The sequence below is a fragment of the Crinia signifera genome, chromosome 19 (assembly GCF_055691185.1).
Source record: "Crinia signifera chromosome 19, ASM5569118v1, whole genome shotgun sequence".
Lineage (NCBI taxonomy): Eukaryota > Metazoa > Chordata > Amphibia > Anura > Myobatrachidae > Crinia > Crinia signifera.
In genome coordinates, this window is record NC_139226.1 from 1,589,794 (window position 1) to 1,617,195 (window position 27,402).

A 27,402-nucleotide genomic window follows, 5' to 3' on the forward strand; every position below is an offset into this window, starting at 1 on the left:
CACATAGCCCATTATACTGCCCCAGCCATCACCCCCTGGGAGTCACTGTAACAGCACTATAATGAGGGAGACATATGTATTACACAGGTTCTGGGGCTGTCTGGCTGGATCAGGGTGTAATACAGGCGCTGGCCCTGTGCTCGTACCCAGTACACATACCCCATTATACTGCCCCAGCCATCACCCCCTGGGAGTCACTGTAACAGCACTATAATGAGGGAGACATATGTATTACACAGGTTCCGGGGCTGTCTGGCTGGATCAGGGTGTAATGCAGGCGCTGGCCCTGTGCTTGTACCCACTACACATAGCCCATTATACCGCCCCAGCCATCACCTCCTGGGAGTCACTGTAACAGCACTATAATGAGGGAGACATATGTATTACACAGGTTCCGGGGCTGTCTGGCTGGATCAGGGTGTAATGCAGGCACTGGCCCTGTGCTCGTACCCAGTACACATAGCCCATTATACTGCCCCTGCCATCACCCCCTGGGAGTCACTGTAACAGCACTATAATGAGGGAGACATATGTATTACACAGGTTCCGGGGCTGTCTGGCTGGATCAGGGTGTAATACAGGCGCTGGCCCTGTGCTCGTACCCAGTACACATAGCCCATTATACTGCCCCAGCCATCACCCCCTGGGAGTCTCTGTAACAGCGCTATAATGAGGGAGACTTATGTATTACACAGGTTCCGGGGCTGTCTGGCTGGGTCAGGGTGTAATGCAGGTGCTGGCCCTGTGCTCGTACCCAGTACACATAGCCCATTATACTGCCCCAGCAATCACCCCCTGGGAGTCACTGTAACAGCGCTATAATGAGGGAGACTTATGTATTACACAGGTTCCGGGGCTGTCTGGCTGGATCAGGGTGTAATGCAGGTGCTGGCCCTGTGCTCGTACCCAGTACACATAGCCCATTATACTGCCCCAGCCATCACCCCCTGGGAGTCACTGTAAAAACGCTATAATGAGGGAGACATATGTATTACACAGGTTCCGGGGCTGTATGACTGGATCAGGATGTAATGCAGGCACTGGCCCTGTGCTCGTACCCAGTACACATAGCCCATTATACTGCCCCAGCCATCACCCCCTGGGAGTCACTGTAACAGCGCTATAATGAGGGAGACATATGTATTACACAGGTTCCGGGGCTGTCTGGCTGGATCAGGGTGTAATGCAGGTGCTGGCCCTGTGCTCATACCCGGTACACATTGCCCATTATACTGCCCCAGCCATCACCCCCTGGGAGTCACTGTAACAGCGCTATAATGAGGGAGACATATGTATTACACAGGTTCCGGGGCTGTCTGGCTGGATCAGGGTGTAATGCAGGCACTGGCCCTGTGCTCGTACCCACTACACATAGCCCATTATACTGCCCCAGCCATCACCCCCTAGGAGTCACTGTAAAAACGCTATAATGAGGGAGACATATGTATTACACAGGTTCCGGGGCTGTATGACTGGATCAGGGTGTAATGCAGGCACTGGCCCTGTGCTCGTACCCAGTACACATAGCCCATTATACTGCCCCAGCCGTCACTGTAACAGCACTATAATGAGGGAGACATATGTATTACACAGGTTCCGGGGCTGTCTGGCTGGGTCAGGGTGTAATGCAGGCACTGGCCCTGTGCTCGTACCCAGTACACATACCCCATTATACTGCCCCAGCCATCGCCCCCTGGGAGTCACTGTAACAACGCTATAATGAGGGAGACGTATGTATTACACAGGTTCCGGGGCTGTCTGGCTTGGTCAGGGTGTAATGCAGGCACTGGCCCTGTGCTCGTACCCACTACACATTGCCCATTATACTGCCCCAGCCATCACCCCCTGGGAGTCACTGTAACAACGCTATAATGAGGGAGACATATGTATTACACAGGTTCCGGGGCTGTCTGGCTGGATCAGGGTGTAATGCAGGCACTGGCCCTGTGCTCGTACCCACTACACATAGCCCATTATACTGCCCCAGCCATCACCCCCTGGGAGTCACTGTAACAGCGCTATAATGAGGGAGACATATGTATTACACAGGTTCCGGGGCTGTCTGGCTGGATCAGGGTGTAATGCAGGCACTGGCCCTGTGCTCGTACCCACTACACATACCCCATTATACTGCCCCAGCCATCACCCCCTGGGAGTCACTGTAACAGCACTATAATGAGGGAGACATATGTATTACACAGGTTCTGGGGCTGTCTGGCTGGGTCAGGGGGTAATGCAGGCACTGGCCCTGTGCTCGTACCCAGTACACATACCCCATTATACTGCCCCAGCCATCACCCCCTGGGAGTCACTGTAACAGCGCTATAATGAGGGAGACATATGTATAACACAGGTTCCGGGGCTGTCTGGCTGGATCAGGGTGTAATACAGGTGCTGGCCCTGTGCTCGTACACACTACACATAGCCCATTATACTGCCCCAGCCATCGCCCCCTGGGAGTCACTGTAACAGCACTATAATGAGGGAGACATATGTATTACACAGGTTCCGGGGCTGCCTGGCTGGGTCAGGGGGTAATGCAGGCACTGGCCCTGTGCTCGTACCCAGTACACATAGCCCATTATACCGCCCCAGCCATCACCCCCTGGGAGTCACTGTAACACAGCTATAATGAGGGAGACATATGTATTACACAGGTTCCGGGGCTGTCTGGCTGGATCAGGATGTAATGCAGGCACTGGCCCTGTGCTCATACCCAGTACACATACCCCATTATACTGCCCCAGCCATCACCCCCTGGGAGTCACTGTAACAGCACTATAATGAGGGAGACATATGTATAACACAGGTTCCGGGGCTGTCTGGCTGGATCAGGGTGTAATACAAGTGCTGGCCCTGTGCTCGTACCCAGTACACATACCCCATTATACTGCCCCAGCCATCACCCCCTGGGAGTCACTGTAACAGCGCTATAATGAGGGAGACATATGTATTACACAGGTTCCGGGGCTGTCTGGCTGGGTCAGGGTGTAATGCAGGCGCTGGCCCTGTGCTCGTACCCAGTACACATAGCCCATTATACTGCCCCAGCCATCGCCCCCTGGGAGTCACTGTAACAGCACTATAATGAGGGAGACATATGTATTACACAGGTTCCGGGGCTGTCTGGCTGGATCAGGGTGTAATGCAGGTGCTGGCCCTGTGCTCGTACCCAGTACACATAGCCCATTATACTGCCCCAGCCATCACCCCCTGGGAGTCACTGTAACAGCGCTATAATGAGGGAGACATATGTATTACACAGGTTCCGGGGCTGTCTGGCTGGGTCAGGGTGTAATGCAGGCGCTGGCCCTGTGCTCGTACACACTACACATAGCCCATTATACCGCCCCAGCCATCACCCCCTGGGAGTCACTGTAACAGCGCTATAATGAGGGAGACATATGTATTACACAGGTTCCGGGGCTGTCTGGCTGGATCAGGGTGTAATGCAGGCGCTGGCCCTGTGCTCGTACCCACTACACATAGCCCATTATACTGCCCCAGCCATCACCCCCTGGGAGTCACTGTAACAGCACTATAATGAGGGAGACATATGTATAACACAGGTTCCGGGGCTGTCTGGCTGGATCAGGGTGTAATACAGGTGCTGGCCCTGTGCTCGTACACACTACACATAGCCCATTATACTGCCCCAGCCATCACCCCCTGGGAGTCACTGTAACAGCACTATAATGAGGGAGACATATGTATTACACAGGCAGGGGCGGATCCAGGATAAAATGACAGGGGGGGCACCATGATAAAAGAGGGTTTAGGTGGGGGAGGGGCGGTGTTAGTGGTGCCAGTGTACATGCTAAGAGAGCGGCAGAGAGAGGGTGGGAATGGGATTAAAAATAGGCCCTGGCATTTAAAGTACGCAGGCCCACCATGGTGACAAAAGTGAAGGATGTAGTTGTGCGCGCGCCAAAGGCGCGCTCCAGAAAATGGGGTGTGGCCACTCAACAGGGGGCGTGTCCTTGAGTGTATTGTACAACACCATATACAACTTATACACATTATGCAACAAAATACTAGACCCCATTATTATGATGCCAAATGGAATGAGCCAAAATTCACATAATGCCACACGGATTGAGCCAAAATTCAAATAGTGCCACATGGATTGTGTCAAAATTCACATAATGCCACACGGATTGAGCCAAAGTTTACATAATAACACACGGATTGAGCCAAAATTCACATAATGCCAAATGGATTGAGCCAAAATTCAAATAGTGCCACATGGATTGTGTCAAAATTCACATAATGCCACACGGATTGAGCCAAAGTTTACATAATAACACACGGATTGAGCCAAAATTCACATAATGCCAAATGGATTGAGCCAAAATAAACATAATGCCATATGGATTGTGTCAAAATTCACATAATGCCACATGGATTGAGCCAAAATTCACATAATGCCACACGGATTGAGACAAAATTCACATAATGCCACACATATTGAGCCAAAATTCACATAATGCCACACGGATTGTGACAAAATTCACATAATGCCACATGGATTGAGCCAAAATTCACATAATGCCACACGGATTGAGCCAGAATTCACATAATGCCACACAGATTAAGCCAAAATTCACAATACGTTTCATAAACAGGAACATTGTCCACCAAAGGTGCGCATTAAACATTTACACCATAATGTCCATTACACGTTAAGTTACACGCCATTATGTCCATTATGTATTATGTCAAACACCATAATGCCTATTAAAAATTATGCTACATAAGTGCTGCTTATCTACATGCTCATTGCCAAGGGTTCCATGCTCATTGCCAGAGGTTCCATGCTCATTGCCATGTGGGATTGTGGGAAATGACAGTGGGGGCACGTGCCCGGGTGCCCCCCCCCTGAATCCGCCACTGTACACAGGTTCCGGGGCTGCCTGGCTGGGTCAGGGGGTAATGCAGGCACTGGCCCTGTGCTCGTACCCAGTACACATAGCCCATTATACTGCCCCAGCCATCGCCCCCTGGGAGTCACTGTAACAGCGCTATAATGAGGGAGACATATGAATTACACAGGTTCCGGGGCTGTCTGGCTGGATCAGGGTGTAATGCAGGCACTGGCCCTGTGCTCGTACACACTACACATAGCCCATTATACTGCCCCAGCCATCACCCCCTGGGAGTCACTGTAACAGCACTATAATGAGGGAGACATATGTATTACACAGGTTCCGGGGCTGTCTGGCTGGGTCAGGGTATAATGCAGGCGCTGGCCCTGTGCTCGTACCCAGTACACATAGCCCATTATACCGCCCCAGCCATCACCCCCTGGGAGTCACTGTAACAGCACTATAATGAGGGAGACATATGAATTACACAGGTTCCGGGGCTGTCTGGCTGGATCACGGTGTAATACAGGCGCTGGCCCTGTGCTCGTACCCAGTACACATAGCCCATTATACTGCCCCAGCCATCGCCCCCTGGGAGTCACTGTAACACAGCTATAATGAGGGAGACATATGTATTACACAGGTTCCGGGGCTGTATGACTGGGTCAGGATGTAATGCAGGTGCTGGCCCTGTGCTCGTACCCAGTACACATAGCCCATTATACTGCCCCAGCCATCACCCCCTGGGAGTCACTGTAACAGCGCTATAATGAGGGAGACATATGTATAACACAGGTTCCGGGGCTGTCTGGCTGGATCAGGGTGTAATACAGGTGCTGGCCCTGTGCTCGTACACACTACACATAGCCCATTATACTGCCCCAGCCATCGCCCCCTGGGAGTCACTGTAACAGCACTATAATGAGGGAGACATATGTATTACACAGGTTCCGGGGCTGTCTGGCTGGATCAGGGTGTAATGCAGGCACTGGCTCTGTGCTCGTACCCAGTACACATACCCCATTATACTGCCCCAGCCATCACCCCCTGGGAGTCACTGTAACAACGCTATAATGAGGGAGACATATGTATTACACAGGTTCCGGGGCTGTCTGGCTGGATATGGGTGTAATGCAGGCGCTGGCCCTGTGCTCGTACCCACTACACATAGCCCATTATACCGCCCCAGCCATCGCCCCCTGGGAGTCACTGTAACAGCGCTATAATGAGGGAGACATATGAATTACACAGGTTCCGGGGCTATCTGGCTTGGTCAGGGTGTAATGCAGGCACTGGCCCTGTGCTCGTACCCAGTACACATAGCCCATTATACTGCCCCAGCCATCACCCCCTGGGAGTCACTGTAACAACGCTATAATGAGGGAGACATATGAATTACACAGGTTCCGGGGCTGTCTGGCTGGATCAGGGTGTAATGCAGGCACTGGCCCTGTGCTCGTACCCAGTACACATAGCCCATTATACTGCCCCAGCCATCGCCCCCTGGGAGTCACTGTAACAGCACTATAATGAGGGAGACATATGTATTACACAGGTTCCGGGGCTGTCTGGCTGGATCAGGGTGTAATGCAGGCACTGGCCCTGTGCTCGTACCCAGTACACATAGCCCATTATACTGCCCCAGCCATCGCCCCCTGGGAGTCACTGTAACAGCACTATAATGAGGGAGACATATAAATTACACAGGTTCCGGGGCTATCTGGCTGGGTCAGGGTGTAATGCAGGCACTGGCCCTGTGCTCGTACCCAGTACACATAGCCCATTATACTGCCCCAGCCATCACCCCCTGGGAGTCACTGTAACAGCACTATAATGAGGGAGACATATGAATTACACAGGTTCCGGGGCTGTCTGGCTGGGTCAGGGTGTAATGCAGGCGCTGGCCCTGTGCTCGTACCCAGTACACATACCCCATTATACTGCCCCAGCCATCGCCCCCTGGGAGTCACTGTAACAGCACTATAATGGAGACATATGTATTATACAGGTTCCGGGGCTGTCTGGCTGGGTCAGGGTGTAATGCAGGCACTGGCCCTGTGCTCGTACCCAGTACACATAGCCCATTATACTGCCCCAGCCATCACCCCCTGGGAGTCACTGTAAAAACGCTATAATGAGGGAGACATATGTATTACACAGGTTCCGGGGCTGTATGACTGGATCAGGGTGTAATGCAGGCACTGGCCCTGTGCTCGTACCCAGTACACATAGCCCATTATACTGCCCCAGCCATCGCCCCCTGGGAGTCACTGTACCAGCGCTATAATGAGGGAGACATATGAATTACACAGGTTCCGGGGCTGTCTGGCTGGATCAGGGGGTAATGCAGGCACTGGCCCTGTGCTCGTACCCAGTACACATAGCCCATTATACTGCCCCAGCCATCACCCCCTGGGAGTCACTGTAACAACGCTATAATGAGGGAGACATATGTATTACACAGGTTCCGGGGCTGTCTGGCTGGATCAGGGTGTAATACAGGCGCTGGCCCTGTGCTCGTACCCAGTACACATAGCCCATTATACTGCCCCAGCCATCACCCCCTGGGAGTCACTGTAACAACGCTATAATGAGGGAGACATATGAATTACACAGGTTCCGGGGCTGTCTGGCTGGATCAGGGTGTAATGCAGGCACTGGCCCTGTGCTCGTACACACTACACATAGCCCATTATACTGCCCCAGCCATCACCCCCTGGGAGTCACTGTAACAACGCTATAATGAGGGAGACATATGTATTACACAGGTTCCGGGGCTGTCTGGCTGGGTCAGGGTGTAATGCAGGCACTGGCCCTGTGCTCGTACCCAGTACACATAGCCCATTATACTGCCCCAGCCATCACCCCCTGGGAGTCACTGTAACAGCGCTACAATGAGGGAGACATATGTATTACACAGGTTCCGGGGCTGTCTGGCTGGATCAGGGTGTAATACAGGCGCTGGCCCTGTGCTCGTACCCAGTACACATAGCCCATTATACTGCCCCAGCCATCACCCCCTGGGAGTCACTGTAACAGCACTATAATGAGGGAGACATATGTATTACACAGGTTCTGGGGCTGTCTGGCTGGATCAGGGTGTAATACAGGCGCTGGCCCTGTGCTCGTACCCAGTACACATACCCCATTATACTGCCCCAGCCATCACCCCCTGGGAGTCACTGTAACAGCACTATAATGAGGGAGACATATGTATTACACAGGTTCCGGGGCTGTCTGGCTGGATCAGGGTGTAATGCAGGCGCTGGCCCTGTGCTTGTACCCACTACACATAGCCCATTATACCGCCCCAGCCATCACCTCCTGGGAGTCACTGTAACAGCACTATAATGAGGGAGACATATGTATTACACAGGTTCCGGGGCTGTCTTGCTGGATCAGGGTGTAATGCAGGCACTGGCCCTGTGCTCGTACCCAGTACACATAGCCCATTATACTGCCCCTGCCATCACCCCCTGGGAGTCACTGTAACAGCACTATAATGAGGGAGACATATGTATTACACAGGTTCCGGGGCTGTCTGGCTGGATCAGGGTGTAATACAGGCGCTGGCCCTGTGCTCGTACCCAGTACACATAGCCCATTATACTGCCCCAGCCATCACCCCCTGGGAGTCTCTGTAACAGCGCTATAATGAGGGAGACTTATGTATTACACAGGTTCCGGGGCTGTCTGGCTGGGTCAGGGTGTAATGCAGGTGCTGGCCCTGTGCTCGTACCCAGTACACATAGCCCATTATACTGCCCCAGCAATCACCCCCTGGGAGTCACTGTAACAGCGCTATAATGAGGGAGACTTATGTATTACACAGGTTCCGGGGCTGTCTGGCTGGATCAGGGTGTAATGCAGGTGCTGGCCCTGTGCTCGTACCCAGTACACATAGCCCATTATACTGCCCCAGCCATCACCCCCTGGGAGTCACTGTAAAAACGCTATAATGAGGGAGACATATGTATTACACAGGTTCCGGGGCTGTATGACTGGATCAGGGTGTAATGCAGGCACTGGCCCTGTGCTCATACCCAGTACACATAGCCCATTATACTGCCCCAGCCATCACCCCCTGGGAGTCACTGTAACAGCGCTATAATGAGGGAGACATATGTATTACACAGGTTCCGGGGCTGTCTGGCTGGATCAGGGTGTAATGCAGGTGCTGGCCCTGTGCTCATACCCGGTACACATTGCCCATTATACTGCCCCAGCCATCGCCCCCTGGGAGTCACTGTAACAGCACTATAATGAGGGAGACATATGTATTACACAGGTTCCGGGGCTGCCTGGCTGGGTCAGGGTGTAATGCAGGCACTGGCCCTGTGCTCGTACCCACTACACATAGCCCATTATACTGCCCCAGCCATCGCCCCCTGGGAGTCACTGTAAAAACGCTATAATGAGGGAGACATATGTATTACACAGGTTCCGGGGCTGTATGACTGGATCAGGGTGTAATGCAGGCACTGGCCCTGTGGTCGTACCCAGTACACATAGCCCATTATACTGCCCCAGCCGTCACTGTAACAGCACTATAATGAGGGAGACATATGTATTACACAGGTTCCGGGGCTGTCTGGCTGGGTCAGGGTGTAATGCAGGCACTGGCCCTGTGCTCGTACCCAGTACACATACCCCATTATACTGCCCCAGCCATCGCCCCCTGGGAGTCACTGTAACAACGCTATAATGAGGGAGACGTATGTATTACACAGGTTCCGGGGCTGTCTGGCTTGGTCAGGGTGTAATGCAGGCACTGGCCCTGTGCTCGTACCCACTACACATTGCCCATTATACTGCCCCAGCCATCACCCCCTGGGAGTCACTGTAACAACGCTATAATGAGGGAGACATATGTATTACACAGGTTCCGGGGCTGTCTGGCTGGATCAGGGTGTAATGCAGGCACTGGCCCTGTGCTCGTACCCACTACACATAGCCCATTATACTGCCCCAGCCATCACCCCCTGGGAGTCACTGTAACAGCGCTATAATGAGGGAGACATATGTATTACACAGGTTCCGGGGCTGTCTGGCTGGATCAGGGTGTAATGCAGGCACTGGCCCTGTGCTCGTACCCACTACACATACCCCATTATACTGCCCCAGCCATCACCCCCTGGGAGTCACTGTAACAGCACTATAATGAGGGAGACATATGTATAACACAGGTTCCGGGGCTGTCTGGCTGGATCAGGGTGTAATACAGGTGCTGGCCCTGTGCTCGTACACACTACACATAGCCCATTATACTGCCCCAGCCATCGCCCCCTGGGAGTCACTGTAACAGCACTATAATGAGGGAGACATATGTATTACACAGGTTCCGGGGCTGGCTGGCTGGATCAGGGTGTAATGCAGGCGCTGGCCCTGTGCTCGTACCCAGTACACATAGCCCATTATACTGCCCCAGCCATCACCCCCTGGGAGTCACTGTAACAGCACTATAATGAGGGAGACATATGTATTACACAGGTTCCGGGGCTGTCTGGCTGGATCAGGGTGTAATGCAGGCACTGGCCCTGTGCTCGTACCCAGTACACATAGCCCATTATACCGCCCCAGCCATCACCCCCTGGGAGTCACTGTAACACAGCTATAATGAGGGAGACATATGTATTACACAGGTTCCGGGGCTGTCTGGCTGGATCAGGATGTAATGCAGGCACTGGCCCTGTGCTCATACCCAGTACACATACCCCATTATACTGCCCCAGCCATCACCCCCTGGGAGTCACTGTAACAGCACTATAATGAGGGAGACATATGTATAACACAGGTTCCGGGGCTGTCTGGCTGGATCAGGGTGTAATACAAGTGCTGGCCCTGTGCTCGTACCCAGTACACATAGCCCATTATACTGCCCCAGCCATCACCCCCTGGGAGTCACTGTAACAGCGCTATAATGAGGGAGACATATGTATTACACAGGTTCCGGGGCTGTCTGGCTGGATCAGGGTGTAATGCAGGCACTGGCTCTGTGCTCGTACACACTACACATAGCCCATTATACCGCCCCAGCCATCACCCCCTGGGAGTCACTGTAACAGCACTATAATGAGGGAGACATATGTATAACACAGGTTCCGGGGCTGTCTGGCTGGATCAGGGTGTAATACAGGTGCTGGCCCTGTGCTCGTACACACTACACATAGCCCATTATACTGCCCCAGCCATCACCCCCTGGGAGTCACTGTAACAGCGCTATAATGAGGGAGACATATGTATTACACAGGTTCCGGGGCTGTCTGGCTGGGTCAGGGTGTAATACAGGTGCTGGCCCTGTGCTCGTACACACTACACATAGCCCATTATACTGCCCCAGCCATCACCCCCTGGGAGTCACTGTAACAGCACTATAATGAGGGAGACATATGTATTACACAGGCAGGGGCGGATCCAGGATAAAATGACAGGGGGGGCACCATGATAAAAGAGGGTTTAGGTGGGGGAGGGGCGGTGTTAGTGGTGCCAGTGTACATGCTAAGAGAGCGGCAGAGAGAGGGTGGGAATGGGATTAAAAATAGGCCCTGGCATTTAAAGTACGCAGGCCCACCATGGTGACAAAAGTGAAGGATGTAGTTGTGCGCGCGCCAAAGGCGCGCTCCAGAAAATGGGGTGTGGCCACTCAACAGGGGGCGTGTCCTTGAGTGTATTGTACAACACCATATACAACTTATACACATTATGCAACAAAATACTAGACCCCATTATTATGATGCCAAATGGAATGAGCCAAAATTCACATAATGCCACACGGATTGAGCCAAAATTCAAATAGTGCCACATGGATTGTGTCAAAATTCACATAATGCCACACGGATTGAGCCAAAGTTTACATAATAACACACGGATTGAGCCAAAATTCACATAATGCCAAATGGATTGAGCCAAAATTCAAATAGTGCCACATGGATTGTGTCAAAATTCACATAATGCCACACGGATTGAGCCAAAGTTTACATAATAACACACGGATTGAGCCAAAATTCACATAATGCCAAATGGATTGAGCCAAAATAAACATAATGCCATATGGATTGTGTCAAAATTCACATAATGCCACATGGATTGAGCCAAAATTCACATAATGCCACACGGATTGAGACAAAATTCACATAATGCCACACATATTGAGCCAAAATTCACATAATGCCACACGGATTGTGACAAAATTCACATAATGCCACATGGATTGAGCCAAAATTCACATAATGCCACACGGATTGAGCCAGAATTCACATAATGCCACACAGATTAAGCCAAAATTCACAATACGTTTCATAAACAGGAACATTGTCCACCAAAGGTGCGCATTAAACATTTACACCATAATGTACATTACACGTTAAGTTACACGCCATTATGTCCATTATGTATTATGTCAAACACCATAATGCCTATTAAAAATTATGCTACATAAGTGCTGCTTATCTACATGCTCATTGCCAAGGGTTCCATGCTCATTGCCAGAGGTTCCATGCTCATTGCCATGTGGGATTACATGCTCATTGCCAAGGGGAATACATGCTTGCGGTAAATGGGGGACAGCCGCCAGGCAGAAGTGATAGCCACTGACAGTGGCAGAGCCTGGCTGTATTGAGAGCACTGCAGGTCCCGGCTATTTGAAATAATACCCCTTTCACACCAGAAAATGCATTTCCAGGTTGGCCCCTTTTACACCAGCCTAGTCCCTGCATTTTCTGGTGTGAGGGGGAGAGAACCCCCCCCCCCCCTTTAACCAGTTATCTTATTTAACCGGCTATATCTTCGGAACCAACTGATCCATTTACATGAGACAAGTATCATATTGAAGAACTTTTGAGTGGGCTTTGAATGATTTTGGTCCAGTGAAACTGGAACATTTGGTTCCAGAGTAATCTGCCCTCAAAGAACAAGAACAGCCATGAAATTACATTTCAAAAATAAAAAAATTAGTTTACACTTAATATCTCTGGAACCGATTGACCGATATGGACCAGTCTGGAATCATATTGAAGGCCCAGCGATTTGGAATTGAATGAGATCAACCACAAGCTTCTGTGATGCCAGGGGGGGAACTGGCAGCCGTCGGAACCGGGTGGGGGTCGGAATTGCTGGTCCCATATTATCCTATGGGGAAAAAACGTTACAGCTTTGCCAGGCGATATCTCTGGTTCCCGGGGGGCTAGAGACACGGGGCTGGGCTCGTTGGAAAGCCCTGGTCCTCAGCTACAAAAGGAAATGACAGTGGGGGCACGTGCCCGGGTGCCCCCCCCCTGAATCCGCCACTGTACACAGGTTCCGGGGCTGCCTGGCTGGGTCAGGGTGTAATACAGGCGCTGGCCCTGTGCTCGTACCCAGTACACATAGCCCATTATACTGCCCCAGCCATCACCCCCTGGGAGTCACTGTAACAGCACTATAATGAGGGAGACATATGAATTACACAGGTTCCGGGGCTGTCTGGCTGGATCAGGGTGTAATGCAGGCGCTGGCCCTGTGCTCGTACCCAGTACACATAGCCCATTATACTGCCCCAGCCATCACCCCCTGGGAGTCACTGTAACAGCGCTATAATGAGGGAGACATATGTATTACACAGGTTCCGGGGCTGTCTGGCTGGATCAGGGTGTAATGCAGGCACTGGCCCTGTGCTCGTACCCACTACACATAGCCCATTATACTGCCCCAGCCATCACCCCCTGGGAGTCACTGTAACAGCGCTATAATGAGGGAGAGATATGTATTACACAGGTTCCGGGGCTGTCTGGCTGGATCAGGGTGTAATGCAGGCGCTGACCCTGTGCTCGTACCCAGTACACATAGCCCATTATACTGCCCCAGCCATCACCCCCTGGGAGTCACTGTAATAGCGCTATAATGAGGGAGACATATGTATTACACAGGTTCCGGGGCTGTCTGGCTGGCTCAGGGTGTAATGCAGGCACTGGCTCTGTGCTCGTACCCAGTACACATAGCCCATTATACTGCCCCAGCCATCGCCCCCTGGGAGTCACTGTAACACAGCTATAATGAGGGAGACATATGTATTACACAGGTTCGGGGCTGTCTGGCTGGATATGGGTGTAATGCAGGCGCTGGCTCTGTGCTCGTACCCAGTACACATAGCCCATTATACTGCCCCAGCCATCGCCCCCTGGGAGTCACTGTAACAGCACTATAATGAGGGAGACATATGTATTACACAGGTTCCGGGGCTGTCTGGCTGGATCAGGGTGTAATGCAGGCACTGGCCCTGTGCTCGTACCCAGTACACATAGCCCATTATACTGCCCCAGCCATCGCCCCCTGGGAGTCACTGTAACAACGCTATAATGAGGGAGACATATGTATTACACAGGTTCCGGGGCTGCCTGGCTGGGTCAGGGTGTAATGCAGGCACTGGCCCTGTGCTCGTACCCAGTACACATAGCCCATTATACCGCCCAGGCCATCACCCCCTGGGAGTCACTGTAACAGCGCTATAATGAGGGAGACATATGTATTACACAGGTTCCGGGGCTGTCTGGCTGGATCAGGGTGTAATGCAGGCACTGGCCCTGTGCTCGTACTCAGTACACATAGCCCATTATACTGCCCCAGCCATCGCCCCCTGGGAGTCACTGTAACAACGCTATAATGAGGGAGACATATGAATTACACAGGTTCCGGGGCTGTCTGGCTGGGTCAGGGTGTAATACAGGCGCTGGCCCTGTGCTCGTACCCAGTACACATAGCCCATTATACTGCCCCAGCCATCACCCCCTGGGAGTCTCTGTACCAGCGCTATAATGAGGGAGACATATGTATTATACAGGTTCCGGGGCTGTCTGGCTGGATCAGGGTGTAATGCAGGCGCTGGCCCTGTGCTCGTACCCAGTACACATAGCCCATTATACTGCCCCAGCCATCGCCCCCTGGGAGTCACTGGAACAGCACTATAATGAGGGAGACATATGAATTACACATGTTCCGGGGCTGTCTGGCTGGGTCAGGGTGTAATGCAGGCGCTGGCCCTGTGCTCGTACTCACTACACATAGCCAATTATACTGCCCCAGCCATCACCCCCTGGGAGTCACTGTAACAGCGCTATTATTAGGGAGACATATGTATTACACAGGTTCCGGGGCTGTCTGGCTGGGTCAGGGTGTAATGCAGGCACTGGCCCTGTGCTCGTACCCACTACACATAGCCCATTATACTGCCCCAGCCATCACCCCCTGGGAGTCACTGTAACAGCACTATAATGAGGTGATACAGACATATGTATTACACAGGTTCCAGGGCTGTCTGGCTGGATCAGGGGGTAATGCAGGCGCTGGCCCTGTGCTCGTACCCAGTACACATAGCCCATTATACTGCCCCAGCCATCGCCCCTGGGAGTCACTGGAACAGCACTATAATGAGGGAGACATATGAATTACACAGGTTCCGGGGCTGTCTGGCTGGGTCAGGGTGTAATGCAGGCGCTGGCCCTGTGCTCGTACTCACTACACATAGCCCATTATACTGCCCCAGCCATCACCCCCTGGGAGTCACTGTAACAGCACTATAATGAGGGAGACAGACATATGTATTACACAGGTTCCGGGGCTGGCTGGCTGGGTCAGGGGGTAATGCTGTCTGGCTGGGTCAGGGGGTAATGCAGGCGATGAGGCATTAGTAAGTCTTACCCCACCTCTAACACAACCACCGCTTTTGTTACACACATCTGCTGTAGCACTACACACTGCTGTTGCACTACACATCTGCTGTAGCACTACACACTATACATATATACGCATACACGATTCATACATAAAGCGCATTTGAATTATATTATTAATTATATAATAAACTGTTTATATTAAACTTTTTATTTATTGAGATGCCAGATGCCTGCAAGTTTCTAGGTGCGTTGCGGGTGTGGAGTTATTCCCCACATCAATCAAACCAGAGTACTGGAGGTTCTATTAAAGAGAACTTGATACAAGTGATAGAAGATGAATATAATAATGTCTTCCAAGTAGTACACATCCCTACAGCACTGTACCACTCCAATAACACAGTGACCGTGCCAAACCTTTTGTAGAGCCAAGTAAGCATGCACCTGCAGTCAGACCCTTTAAGTCTTTGACTCCGATGCTATTGTGGCTGATGATTCTTGCACAATAACACATTTAGTTAATTATATATCATCATCCAGTACATTATACCTACAGTATCCTATATATAAGTCTAATAGCACCTCACCTCGCTGTGGGAGTAAACACAATAGTGCCTTGTATATTGGGAAGTCTAGAACACATAGTGAGCAGATCCCCATCCATCACCCAATATACAAAATGCTCATTGTGCGACACCTATTAGTTATTTACAGTTCCTTATATAGCGCACACATATTCTACAGCGCTGTACAGAGACTATTATTACCAGTTATTATATAGCGCACACATATTCCGCAGTGCTGTACAGAGATTACCAGTTATTATATAGCGCACACATATTCCGCAGCGCTGTACAGAGACTATTATTACCAGTTATTATATAGCGCACACATATTCTGCACCACTGTACAGAGAATATTATTACCAGTTATTATATAGCGCACACATATTCCACAGCGCTGTACAGAGATTATTATTACCAGTTATTTATATAGCGCACACATATTCCACAGCGCTGTACAGAGAATATTATTACCAGTTATTATATAGCGCACACATATTCCACAGCGCTGTACAGAGAATATTATTACCAGTTATTATATAGCGCACACATATTCCGCAGCGCTGTACAGAGAATATTATTACCAGTTATTTATATAGCGCACACATATTCCGCAGCGCTTTACAGAGACTATTATTACCAGTTATTATATAGCGCATACATATTCCGCAGCGCTGTACAGAGACTATTATTACCAGTTATTATATAGCGCACACATATTCCGCAGCGCTGTACATAGAATATTATTACCAGTTATTATATAGCGCACACATATTCCACAGCGCTGTACAGAGACTATTATTACCAGTTATTATATAGCGCACACATATTCCGCAGTGCTGTACAGAGACTATTATTACCAGTTATTATATAGCGCACACATATTCCGCAGCGCTGTACAGAGACTATTATTACCAGTTATTATATAGCGCACACATATTCCACAGCGCTGTACAGAGATTATTATTACCAGTTATTATATAGCGCACACATATTCCACAGCGCTGTACAGAGACTATTATTACCTGTTATTATATAGCGCACACATATTCCACAGCGCTGTACAGAGACTATTATTACCTGTTATTATATAGCGCACACATATTCCACAGCGCTGTACAGAGACTATTATTACCAGTTATTATATAGCGCACACATATTCCACAGCGCTGTACAGAGACTATTATTACCAGTTATTATATAGCGCACACATATTCCACAGCGCTGTACAGAGATTATTATTACCAGTTATTATATAGCGCACACATATTCCACAGTGCTGTACAGAGACTATTATTACCAGTTATTATATAGCGCACACATATTCCACAGCGCTGTACAGAGACTATTATTACCAGTTATTATATAGTGCACACATATTCCACAGCGCTGTACAGAGACTATTATTACCAGTTATTATATAGCGCACACATATTCCGCAGCGCTGTACAGAGACTATTATTACCAGTTATTATATAGTGCACACATATTCCGCAGCGCTGTACAGAGACTATTATTACCAGTTATTATATAGCGCACACATATTCCGCAGCACTGTACAGAGAATATTATTACCAGTTATTTATATAGCGCACACATATTCCGCAGCACTGTACAGAGATTATTATTACCAGTTATTATATAACACACATATTCCGCAGCACTGTACAGAGACTATTATTACCAGTTATTATATAGCGCACACATATTCCGCAGCGCTGTACAGAGACTATTATTACCAGTTATTATATAGCGCACACATATTCCGCAGCGCTGTACAGAGACTATTATTACCAGTTATTATATAGCGCACACATATTCCACAGCGCTGTACAGAGACTATTATTACCAGTTATTATATAGCGCACACATATTCCACAGCGCTGTACAGAGAATATTATTACCAGTTATTATATAGCGCACACATATTCCGCAGTGCTGTACAGAGAATATTATTACCAGTTATTATATAGCGCACACATATTCCGCAGCGCTGTACAGAGAATGCTATTACCAGTTATTATATAGCGCACACATATTCCGCAGCGCTGTACAGAGAATATTATTACCAGTTATTATATAGCTCACACATATTCCGCAGCGCTGTACAGAGACTATTATTACCAGTTATTATATAGCGCACACATATTCCGCAGCGCTGTACAGAGATTATTAACAGTTATTATATAGCACACACATATTCCACAGCGCTGTACAGAGAATATTATTACCAGTTATTATATAGCGCACACATTCCGCAGCGCTGTACAGAGGCTATTATTACCAGTTATTATATAGCACACACATATTCCGCAGCGCTGTACAGAGAATATTACCAGTTATTATATAGCGCACACATATTCCGCATCGCTGTACAGAGATTATTATTACCAGTTATTATATAGCGCACACATATTCCACAGCGCTGTACAGAGATTATTATTACCAGTTATTCTATATGTCGGGATTTTGACCTTGTCGGGATTTTAAATGTCGGGATTTTGACTGCATCCCGAGTGAAAGCACCGCCAACTTTCAAAAGTGACCGAAACCTCAGCCAGAAAGCACAGGAGCTGAGAAGTGATCTGTGGTCACCACCTGCAGAACATCTTCTGTATTGGGGGTGTCCAGCTAATTGCCTATAATTTCCACCAGTTGTCTTTTCCATTTGCACAACATCATGTGAAGTTGATTGTCAGTCAGTGTTGCTTCCTAAGTGGACAGTTTGATTCCACAGAAGTGTGATTGACATGGAGTTACATTGTGTTGTTTAAGTGTTCCCTTCATATTTTTTTTTGGGGGGGGGGCCACGGCTGCACCCCCCCACCCCCGCAGCAGGGATGGGGGAGGGATGAGGTGGTGCAGACCGGCTGATGGGGGGGTTGCGGGCAGACACGCTCGTGGGGGGGGGGGGGGGGTGAGTGATTTGCGGGCAGACCCTTGCAGGGAGGGTGTTTGCGGGTGGGTGGTGCATCAAACCCGAGGGGGGTGCATACAGACCCGCTCGCGTGAAGGGGGGGGGGTGGTGCATCAAACCCACTCGCGCGGGGGGGGTGCGGGGGCAGAACCGCTCGCGGGAGGGGAGGTGCTCACCTGGTGGCTGTGGAGTAATGCTGGATGATGGGTGTGTATTGTAGCCCTTGCTGAGCGGGGGGAGTTGATGTAAAGGGGGTGGGGATGTGTATGATGCTGGTCTTTTCCCTAGGGGGGGTGGGTTGTGTATAACACTGGGCGGGGGGGGGGGGGGGTCTTTAGGCAGAAACTATGTGTGTATAACACTGTCAATCACTCTTGTATTGTCCTTAAATGCAAAAAAACTTCAAAGTAACGGTGTCAGCTCACCCTAAGATAGAGCCTTGGTAGAAGGCCAGATTAAGAATGTAAATAAGGAGAGAAAGGGTTTCGACAACTATATTTGCTAAAAATAGGACAATATAATATATTAAAAATAGGATTTTTATTTATACATTAAAAGATGAAAAAATAGGGATGGGGGATATATGACATGATAGTGGGATACATATAATACAACACGAGTAAAACGACACTATAGATTTCTACCAAAAAATTGGCAGAGTTTGACATAAAAAAATTAAATGAGCTTAACTTGTTTTTAGGAGGTCAGAGCTAAATCAGGCAGAGCACAACGCGTTTCGTCCTAAGGACTTATATATCACAGGGTTGCCGACATTAATATTCTCCTCTCCAGGAGAAGCCCGGAGAGGAGAGTTTCAGCAGCTGCTCGTGAGGCGGGGCTTGAGCGTGACATCACTAAGCCCCGCCCCATGATGGTAAACCGGTGAATTTGCGTATCTCCATGGAGGGGGCGTGGCTAAAATGATGCGATTTTGCCATTTTAGCTCCGCCCCCTCCTCAGACCCGCGGATTGCGGCATTTAAATGCCGCAATCGGGGGCGCAGCGGGGGTCACCCCTGAATGCAGGAGGGTTGCCAACCCTTCCGGGGGGCCGGGAGATGACCAGATTTTTGGGAACCCTGATATATCGCTAAATCCAAGACACAATAACTATCCTATAAACATGTATACCAATCCTCCAGTGCCCCCAACAGGTCATGTCTTCAGGATTTCTTTAATCATACAAGGCAATTTCTTCTGTTATTTTTGTTTCGCAATTATTTGTACAAACAGAAATCCAGAAAACATGACCTGTTGGCAGCACCGGAGAATTGGAGCGATGACCCCTTGATGTAGCCCAATCTCTGGTGACACATACCTGTAATAACAGCCTGGTCTCTCCAGCAGCCGTCCCGAAGGCGAGGTGTCAGCAGGGCCTCCCGCATCGCATTCACCTGGACTCACCTGGGAATGGCGCTTCTCCTCCTGCTCTGCATGTCTATGACCGGCCTCTTCGTCTGGCAATATAAACTCCCCAAGATGGAGGCCGGTAAGTGCCTGGGGGGGCTCGGGGGGTGGACGGCGGAATCTAGAATAAGAGGAACATTGTGGTAACTCACATTATACAAGTATATAGTGCACACATATTCCGCAGCGCTGTACAGAGACTATTATTACCAGTTATTATATAGCGCACACATATTCCGCAGCGCTGTACAGAGATTATTATTACCAGTTATTTATATAGCGCACACATATTCCGCAGCGCTGTACAGAGAATATTATTACCAGTTATTTATATAGCCCACACATATTCCGCAGCGCTGTACAGAGAATGTTATTACCAGTTATTATATAGCGCACACATATTCCGCAGCACTGTACAGAGATTATTATTACCAGTTATTATATAGCGCACACATATTCCACAGCGCTGTACAGAGACTATTATTACCAGTTATTATATAGCGCACACATATTCCGCAGCGCTGTACAGAGAATGTTATTACCAGTTATTATATAGCGCACACATATTCCGCAGCACTGTACAGAGATTATTATTACCAGTTATTATATAGCGCACACATATTCCACAGCGCTGTACAGAGACTATTATTACCAGTTATTATATAGCACACACATATTCCGCAGCGCTGTACAGAGAATATTATTACCAGTTATTATATAGCGCACACATATTCCGCAGCGCTGTACAGAGACTATTATTACCAGTTATTATATAGCGCACGCATATTCCGCAGTGCTGTACAGAGATTATTATTACCAGTTATTTATATAGCGCACACATATTCCGCAGCGCTGTACAGAGAATATTATTACCAGTTATTATATAGCGCACACATATTCCGCAGCAATGTACAGAGATTATTATTACCAGTTATTATATAGTGCACACATATTCCACAGCGCTGTACAGAGAATATTATTACCAGTTATTATATACCGCACACATATTCCGCAGCGCTGTACAGAGACTATTATTACCAGTTATTATATAGCGCACACATATTCCACAGCGCTGTACAGAGACTATTATTACCAGTTATTATATAGCGCACACATATTCCCGAGCGCTGTACAGAGAATATTATTACCAGTTATTATATAGCGCACACATATTCCACAGCGCTGTACAGACTATTATTACCAGTTATTATATAGCGCACACATATTCCGCAGCGCTGTACAGGGAATATTATTACCAGTTATTATATAGCGCACACATATTCCACAGCGCTGTACCGAGACTATTATTACCAGTTATTATATAGCGCACACATATTCCGCAGCGCTGTACAGGGAATATTATTACCAGTTATTATATAGTGCACACATATTCCGCAGCGCTGTACAGAGACTATTATTACCAGTTATTATATAGCGCACACATATTCCGCAGCGCTGTACAGGGAATATTATTACCAGTTATTATATAGTGCACACATATTCCGCAGCGCTGTACAGAGACTATTATTACCAGTTATTATATAGCGCACACATATTCCACAGCGCTGTACCGAGACTATTATTACCAGTTATTTATATAGCGCACACATATTCCGCAGCGCTGTACCGAGACTATTATTACCAGTTATTTATATAGCGCACACATATTCCGCAGCGCTGTACAGAGGATATTATTACCAGTTATTATATAGCGCACATATATTCCGCAGTGCTGTACAGAGATTATTATTACCAGTTATTATATAGCGCACACATATTCCACAGCGCTGTACAGAGATTATTATTACCAGTTATTATATAGCGCACATATATTCCGCAGTGCTGTACAGAGATTTTTATTACTAGTTATTATATAGCGCACACATATTCCACAGCGCTGTACAGAGAATATTATTACCAGTTATTTATATATAGCGCACACATATACCGCAGCGCTGTACAGAGAATATTATTACCAGTTATTATATAGTGCACACATATTCCGCAGCGCTGTACAGAGACTATTATTACCAGTTATTTATATATAGCGCACACATATTCCGCAGCGCTGTACAGAGAATATTATTACCAGTTATTTATATATAGCGCACATATATTCCACAGCGCTGTACAGACTATTATTACCAGTTATTATATAGCGCACACATATTCCGCATCGCTGTACAGAGATTATTATTACCAGTTATTATATAGCGCACACATATTCTGCAGCGCTGTACAGAGACTATTATTACCAGTTATTATATAGCGCACACATATTCCGTAGCGCTGTACAGAGGATATTAATACCAGTTATTATATAGCGCACACATATTCCGCAGCACTGTACAGAGAATATTACCAGTTATTATATAGCGCAAATATATTCCGCAGTGCTGTACAGAGATTATTATTACCAGTTATTATATAGCGCACACATATTCCGCAGCGCTGTACAGAGACTATTACCAGTTATTATATAGCACACACATATTCCACAGCGCTGTACAGAGATTATTATTACCAGTTATTATATAGCGCACATATTCCGCAGTGCTGTACAGAGATTATTATTACTAGTTATTATATAGCGCACACATATTCCACAGCGCTGTACAGAGAATATTATTACCAGTTATTTATATATAGCGCACACATATACCGCAGCGCTGTACAGAGAATATTATTACCAGTTATTATATAGTGCACACATATTCCGCAGCGCTGTACAGAGACTATTATTACCAGTTATTTATATATAGCGCACACATATTCCGCAGCGCTGTACAGAGAATATTATTACCAGTTATTTATATATAGCGCACATATATTCCACAGCGCTGTACAGACTATTATTACCAGTTATTATATAGCGCACACATATTCCACAGCGCTGTACAGAGAATATTATTACCAGTTATTATATAGTGCACACATATTCCACAGCGCTGTACAGAGAATATTATTACCAGTTATTATATAGCGCACACATATTCCACAGCGCTGTACAGAGAATATTATTACCAGTTATTATATAGCGCACACATATTCCGCAGCGCTGTACAGAGACTATTATTACCAGTTATTATATAGCGCACACATATTCCGCAGCGCTGTACAGAGAATATTATTACCAGTTATTATATAGCGCACACATATTCCGCAGCGCTGTACAGAGATTATTATTACCAGTTATTATATAGCGCACACATATTCCACAGCGCTGTAAAGAGAATATTATTACCAGTTATTTATATATAGCGCACACATATTCCGCAGCGCTGTACAGAGAATATTATTACCAGTTATTATATAGCGCACACATATTCCACAGCGCTGTACAGAGATTATTATTACCAGTTATTATATACCGCACACATATTCCGCAGCGCTGTACAGAGACTATTATTACCAGTTATTATATAGCGCACACATATTCCGCAGCGCTGTACAGAGACTATTATTACCAGTTATTATATAGCGCACACATATTCCCCAGCACTGTACAGAGACTATTATTACCAGTTATTATATAGCGCACACATATTCCACAGCGCTGTACAGAGAATATTATTACCAGTTATTATATAGCGCACACATATTCCACAGCGCTGTACAGAGATTATTATTACCAGTTATTATATAGCGCGCACATATACCGCAGCGCTGTACAGAGACTATTATTACCAGTTATTATATAGCGCACACATATTCCACAGCGCTGTACAGAGAATATTATTACCAGTTATTATATAGCGCACACATATTCCCCAGCACTGTACAGAGACTATTATTACCAGTTATTATATACCGCACACATATTCCGCAGCGCTGTACAGAGACTATTATTACCAGTTATTATATACCGCACACATATTCCGCAGCGCTGTACAGAGACTATTACCAGTTATTATATAGCACACACATATTCCGCAGTGCTGTACAGAGAATATTATCACCAGTTATTATATAGTGCACACATATTCCGCAGCGCTGTACAGAGACTATTATTATCAGTTATTATATAGCGCACACATATTCCATAGCGCACACATGTTCCGCAGCGCTGTACAGAGACTATTATTACCAGTTATTTATATAGTGCACACATATTCCGCAGCGCTGTACAGAGACTATTATTATCAGTTATTATATAGCGCACACATATTCCACAGCGCTGTACAGAGATTATTATTACTAGTTATTATATAGCGCACACATATTCCGCAGCGCTGTACAGAGAATATTACCAGTTATTATATAGCGCACACATATTCCGCAGCGCTGTACAGAGACTTATTACCAGTTATTATATAGCGCACACATATTCCACAGAGCTGTACAGAGAATATTATTACCAGTTATTTATATAGCGCACACATATTCCGCAGTGCTGTACAGAGACTATTATTACCAGTTATTATATAGCGCACACATATTCCGCAGCGCTGTACAGAGATTATTATTACCAGTTATTATATAGCGCACACATATTCCGCAGCGCTGTACAGAGATTATTATTACCAGTTATTATATAGTGCACACATATTCCACAGCGCTGTACAGAGATTATTATTACCAGTTATTATATAGTGCACACATATTCCGCAGCGCTGTACAGAGATTATTATTACCAGTTATTATAAAGCGCACACATATTCCACAGCGCTGTACAGAGACTATTATTACCAGTTATTATATAGCGCACACATATTCCACAGCGCTGTACAGAGATTATTATTACCAGTTATTATAAAGCGCACACATATTCCGCAGTGCTGTACAGAGACTATTATTACCAGTTATTATATAGCGCACACATATTCCACAGCGCTGTACAGAGATTATTATTACCAGTTATTATAAAGCGCACACATATTCCACAGCGCTGTACAGAGACTATTATTACCAGTTATTATATAGCGCACACATATTCCACAGCGCTGTACAGAGATTATTATTACCAGTTATTATATAGCGCACACATATTCCGCAGCGCTGTACAGAGATTATTATTACCAGTTATTATATAGTGCACACATATTCCACAGCGCTGTACAGAGATTATTATTACCAGTTATTATATAGCGCACACATATTCCACAGTGCTGTACAGAGACTATTATTACCAGTTATTTATGGCAGTGCCCTCATGGTGTTATGTTTAGTGGGCATTGTATCATGCTATAATATATGTTTCTGAATTTCAGCTCCGGCAGTAAAGGCGACTGCTCCAGCTGCAGTCCTGATGTGCCCCAGATACCCTCAGCCGGTGCCTTTAGACCACCCAATACCCATCCTGAAAGATGCGCTGGACAAGGTCAGTGATGTTCGGATGTTTTGTGGAGGGTGATCAGATCCTCGACAGTCCAGCTCTGATCTGCTGGAGCTCCTCCATCCCATGCTGGACAGGAGCAGAAGGATCATTGCACATAGGGACATTTATCTTGGGTTCTCTACAATTTGGGGCTTGACCCTTTTTCTCCACCTCTAAGCATTGTGCTCAGGCTGTGGAGATTGTCTGTCTGCAGCAGCTAGATCTTAGTGATGTCTACGCTGGACCCTTCTCACCTCAGTCTTGTCCTGCTAACTTCCTTTCATAGAGATTCACAGTGTGATTGGGAGATCGCGCCAGGTTCTGCAATTAATGTTAGTAGAGGAACCACCTGGGGGACCCTTAAGTTTCAATTAGAAATCTCACAGAGGACCCCAACCTTAGTCAAGAACTTTATGGTGTCCTCAAGACGGGCCAATGTATCAAGCTTCAAAAAGTGATAAAATGGAGAGTGATAAACAGCCATCCAAACAGCTCCGAACTGCCATGTTACAGGCTGGGTTTGAAAAATGACAGGTAGGAGCTGATTGGCTGGTTGTTTATGACTGTCCACTTAATCAATTTTTGAAGCTTGATACATCTTGTCCACGGTCAGGAACCTCATGATGGCCCCCAAGCCTCGGTCAGGAACTTCATGGTGTCCCCCCAAGCCTTGGTCAGGAACCTCATGGTATCCTCGGTCAGGAACCTCATGGTGTCCCCCCAAGCCTCATGAACCCTCATGGTGACCCCCAAGCCTCAGTCAGGAACCTCATGGTGTCCCCCCAAGCCTCGGTCAGGAACCTCATGGTGTCCCCCCAAGCCTCGGTCAGGAACCTCATGGTGTCCCCCCCAAGCCTCGGTCAGGAACCTCATGGTGTCCCCCCAAGCCTCCGTCAGGAACCTCATGGTGTCCCCCAAGCCTCCGTCAGGAACCTCATGGTGTCCCCCCAAGCCTCGGTCAGGAACCTCATGGTGTCCCCCCAAGCCTCGGTCAGGAACCTCATGGTGTCCCCCCAAGCCTCAGTCAGGAACCTCATGGTGTCCCCCCAAGCCTCAGTCAGGAACCTCATGGTGTCCCCCCAAGCCTCAGTCAGGAGCCTAAGTGGGCCTGATATTGTTAAAGCATTTAGAAGTGTCTTTATTAGTGAACTGCAGCGGTATTCCCATACAGATGTCCGTCCCGTTCTCCATCGCAGGTCATGTATATGTAATGTGCCACATATAAGCTGTGTCGGTTCGGGCAGTGGAAGTCTGTCCGTTCTCCATCCCTCCCAAGTCGTGTATATGTAATGTGCCACATAGAAGCGGTGCCGGTTCCGGCCAGTGGAAGTCCGTCCCATTCTATCTATCCCAGGTCCTGTATATGTAATGTGCCACATATAAGCGGTGCCGGTTCCGGGCAGTGGAAGTCCGTCCCATTCTCCATCCCAGGTCGTGTATATGTAATGTGCCACATATAAGCGGTACCGGTTCCGGGCAGTGGAAGTTCGTCCCATTCTCCATCCCAGGTCGTGTATATGTAATGTGCCACATATAAGCTGTGTCGGTTCCGGGCAGTGGAAGTCCGTCCGTTCTCCATCCCTCCCAAGTCGTGTATATGTAATGTGCCACATATAAGCGGTGTCGGTTCCGGCCAGTGGAAGTCCGTCCCATTCTCCATCCCAGGTCGTGTATATGTAATGTGCCACATA

General features: G+C 47.8%; 1 protein-coding gene across 1 annotated transcript in view; it reads left to right on the top strand.

The window, feature by feature from the left end:
- The window catches only part of LACTBL1 (lactamase beta like 1), a 56,265-nt gene that overhangs the window by 19,653 nt on the left and 9,210 nt on the right, over positions 1–27,402 (top strand). The window contains exons 2-3 of the mRNA XM_083161425.1: positions 20,335–20,476; positions 25,605–25,714. Of these exons, the coding sequence (XP_083017551.1) occupies positions 20,335–20,476; positions 25,605–25,714 (252 nt within the window). The remainder of the gene's footprint in view (positions 1–20,334; positions 20,477–25,604; positions 25,715–27,402) is intronic.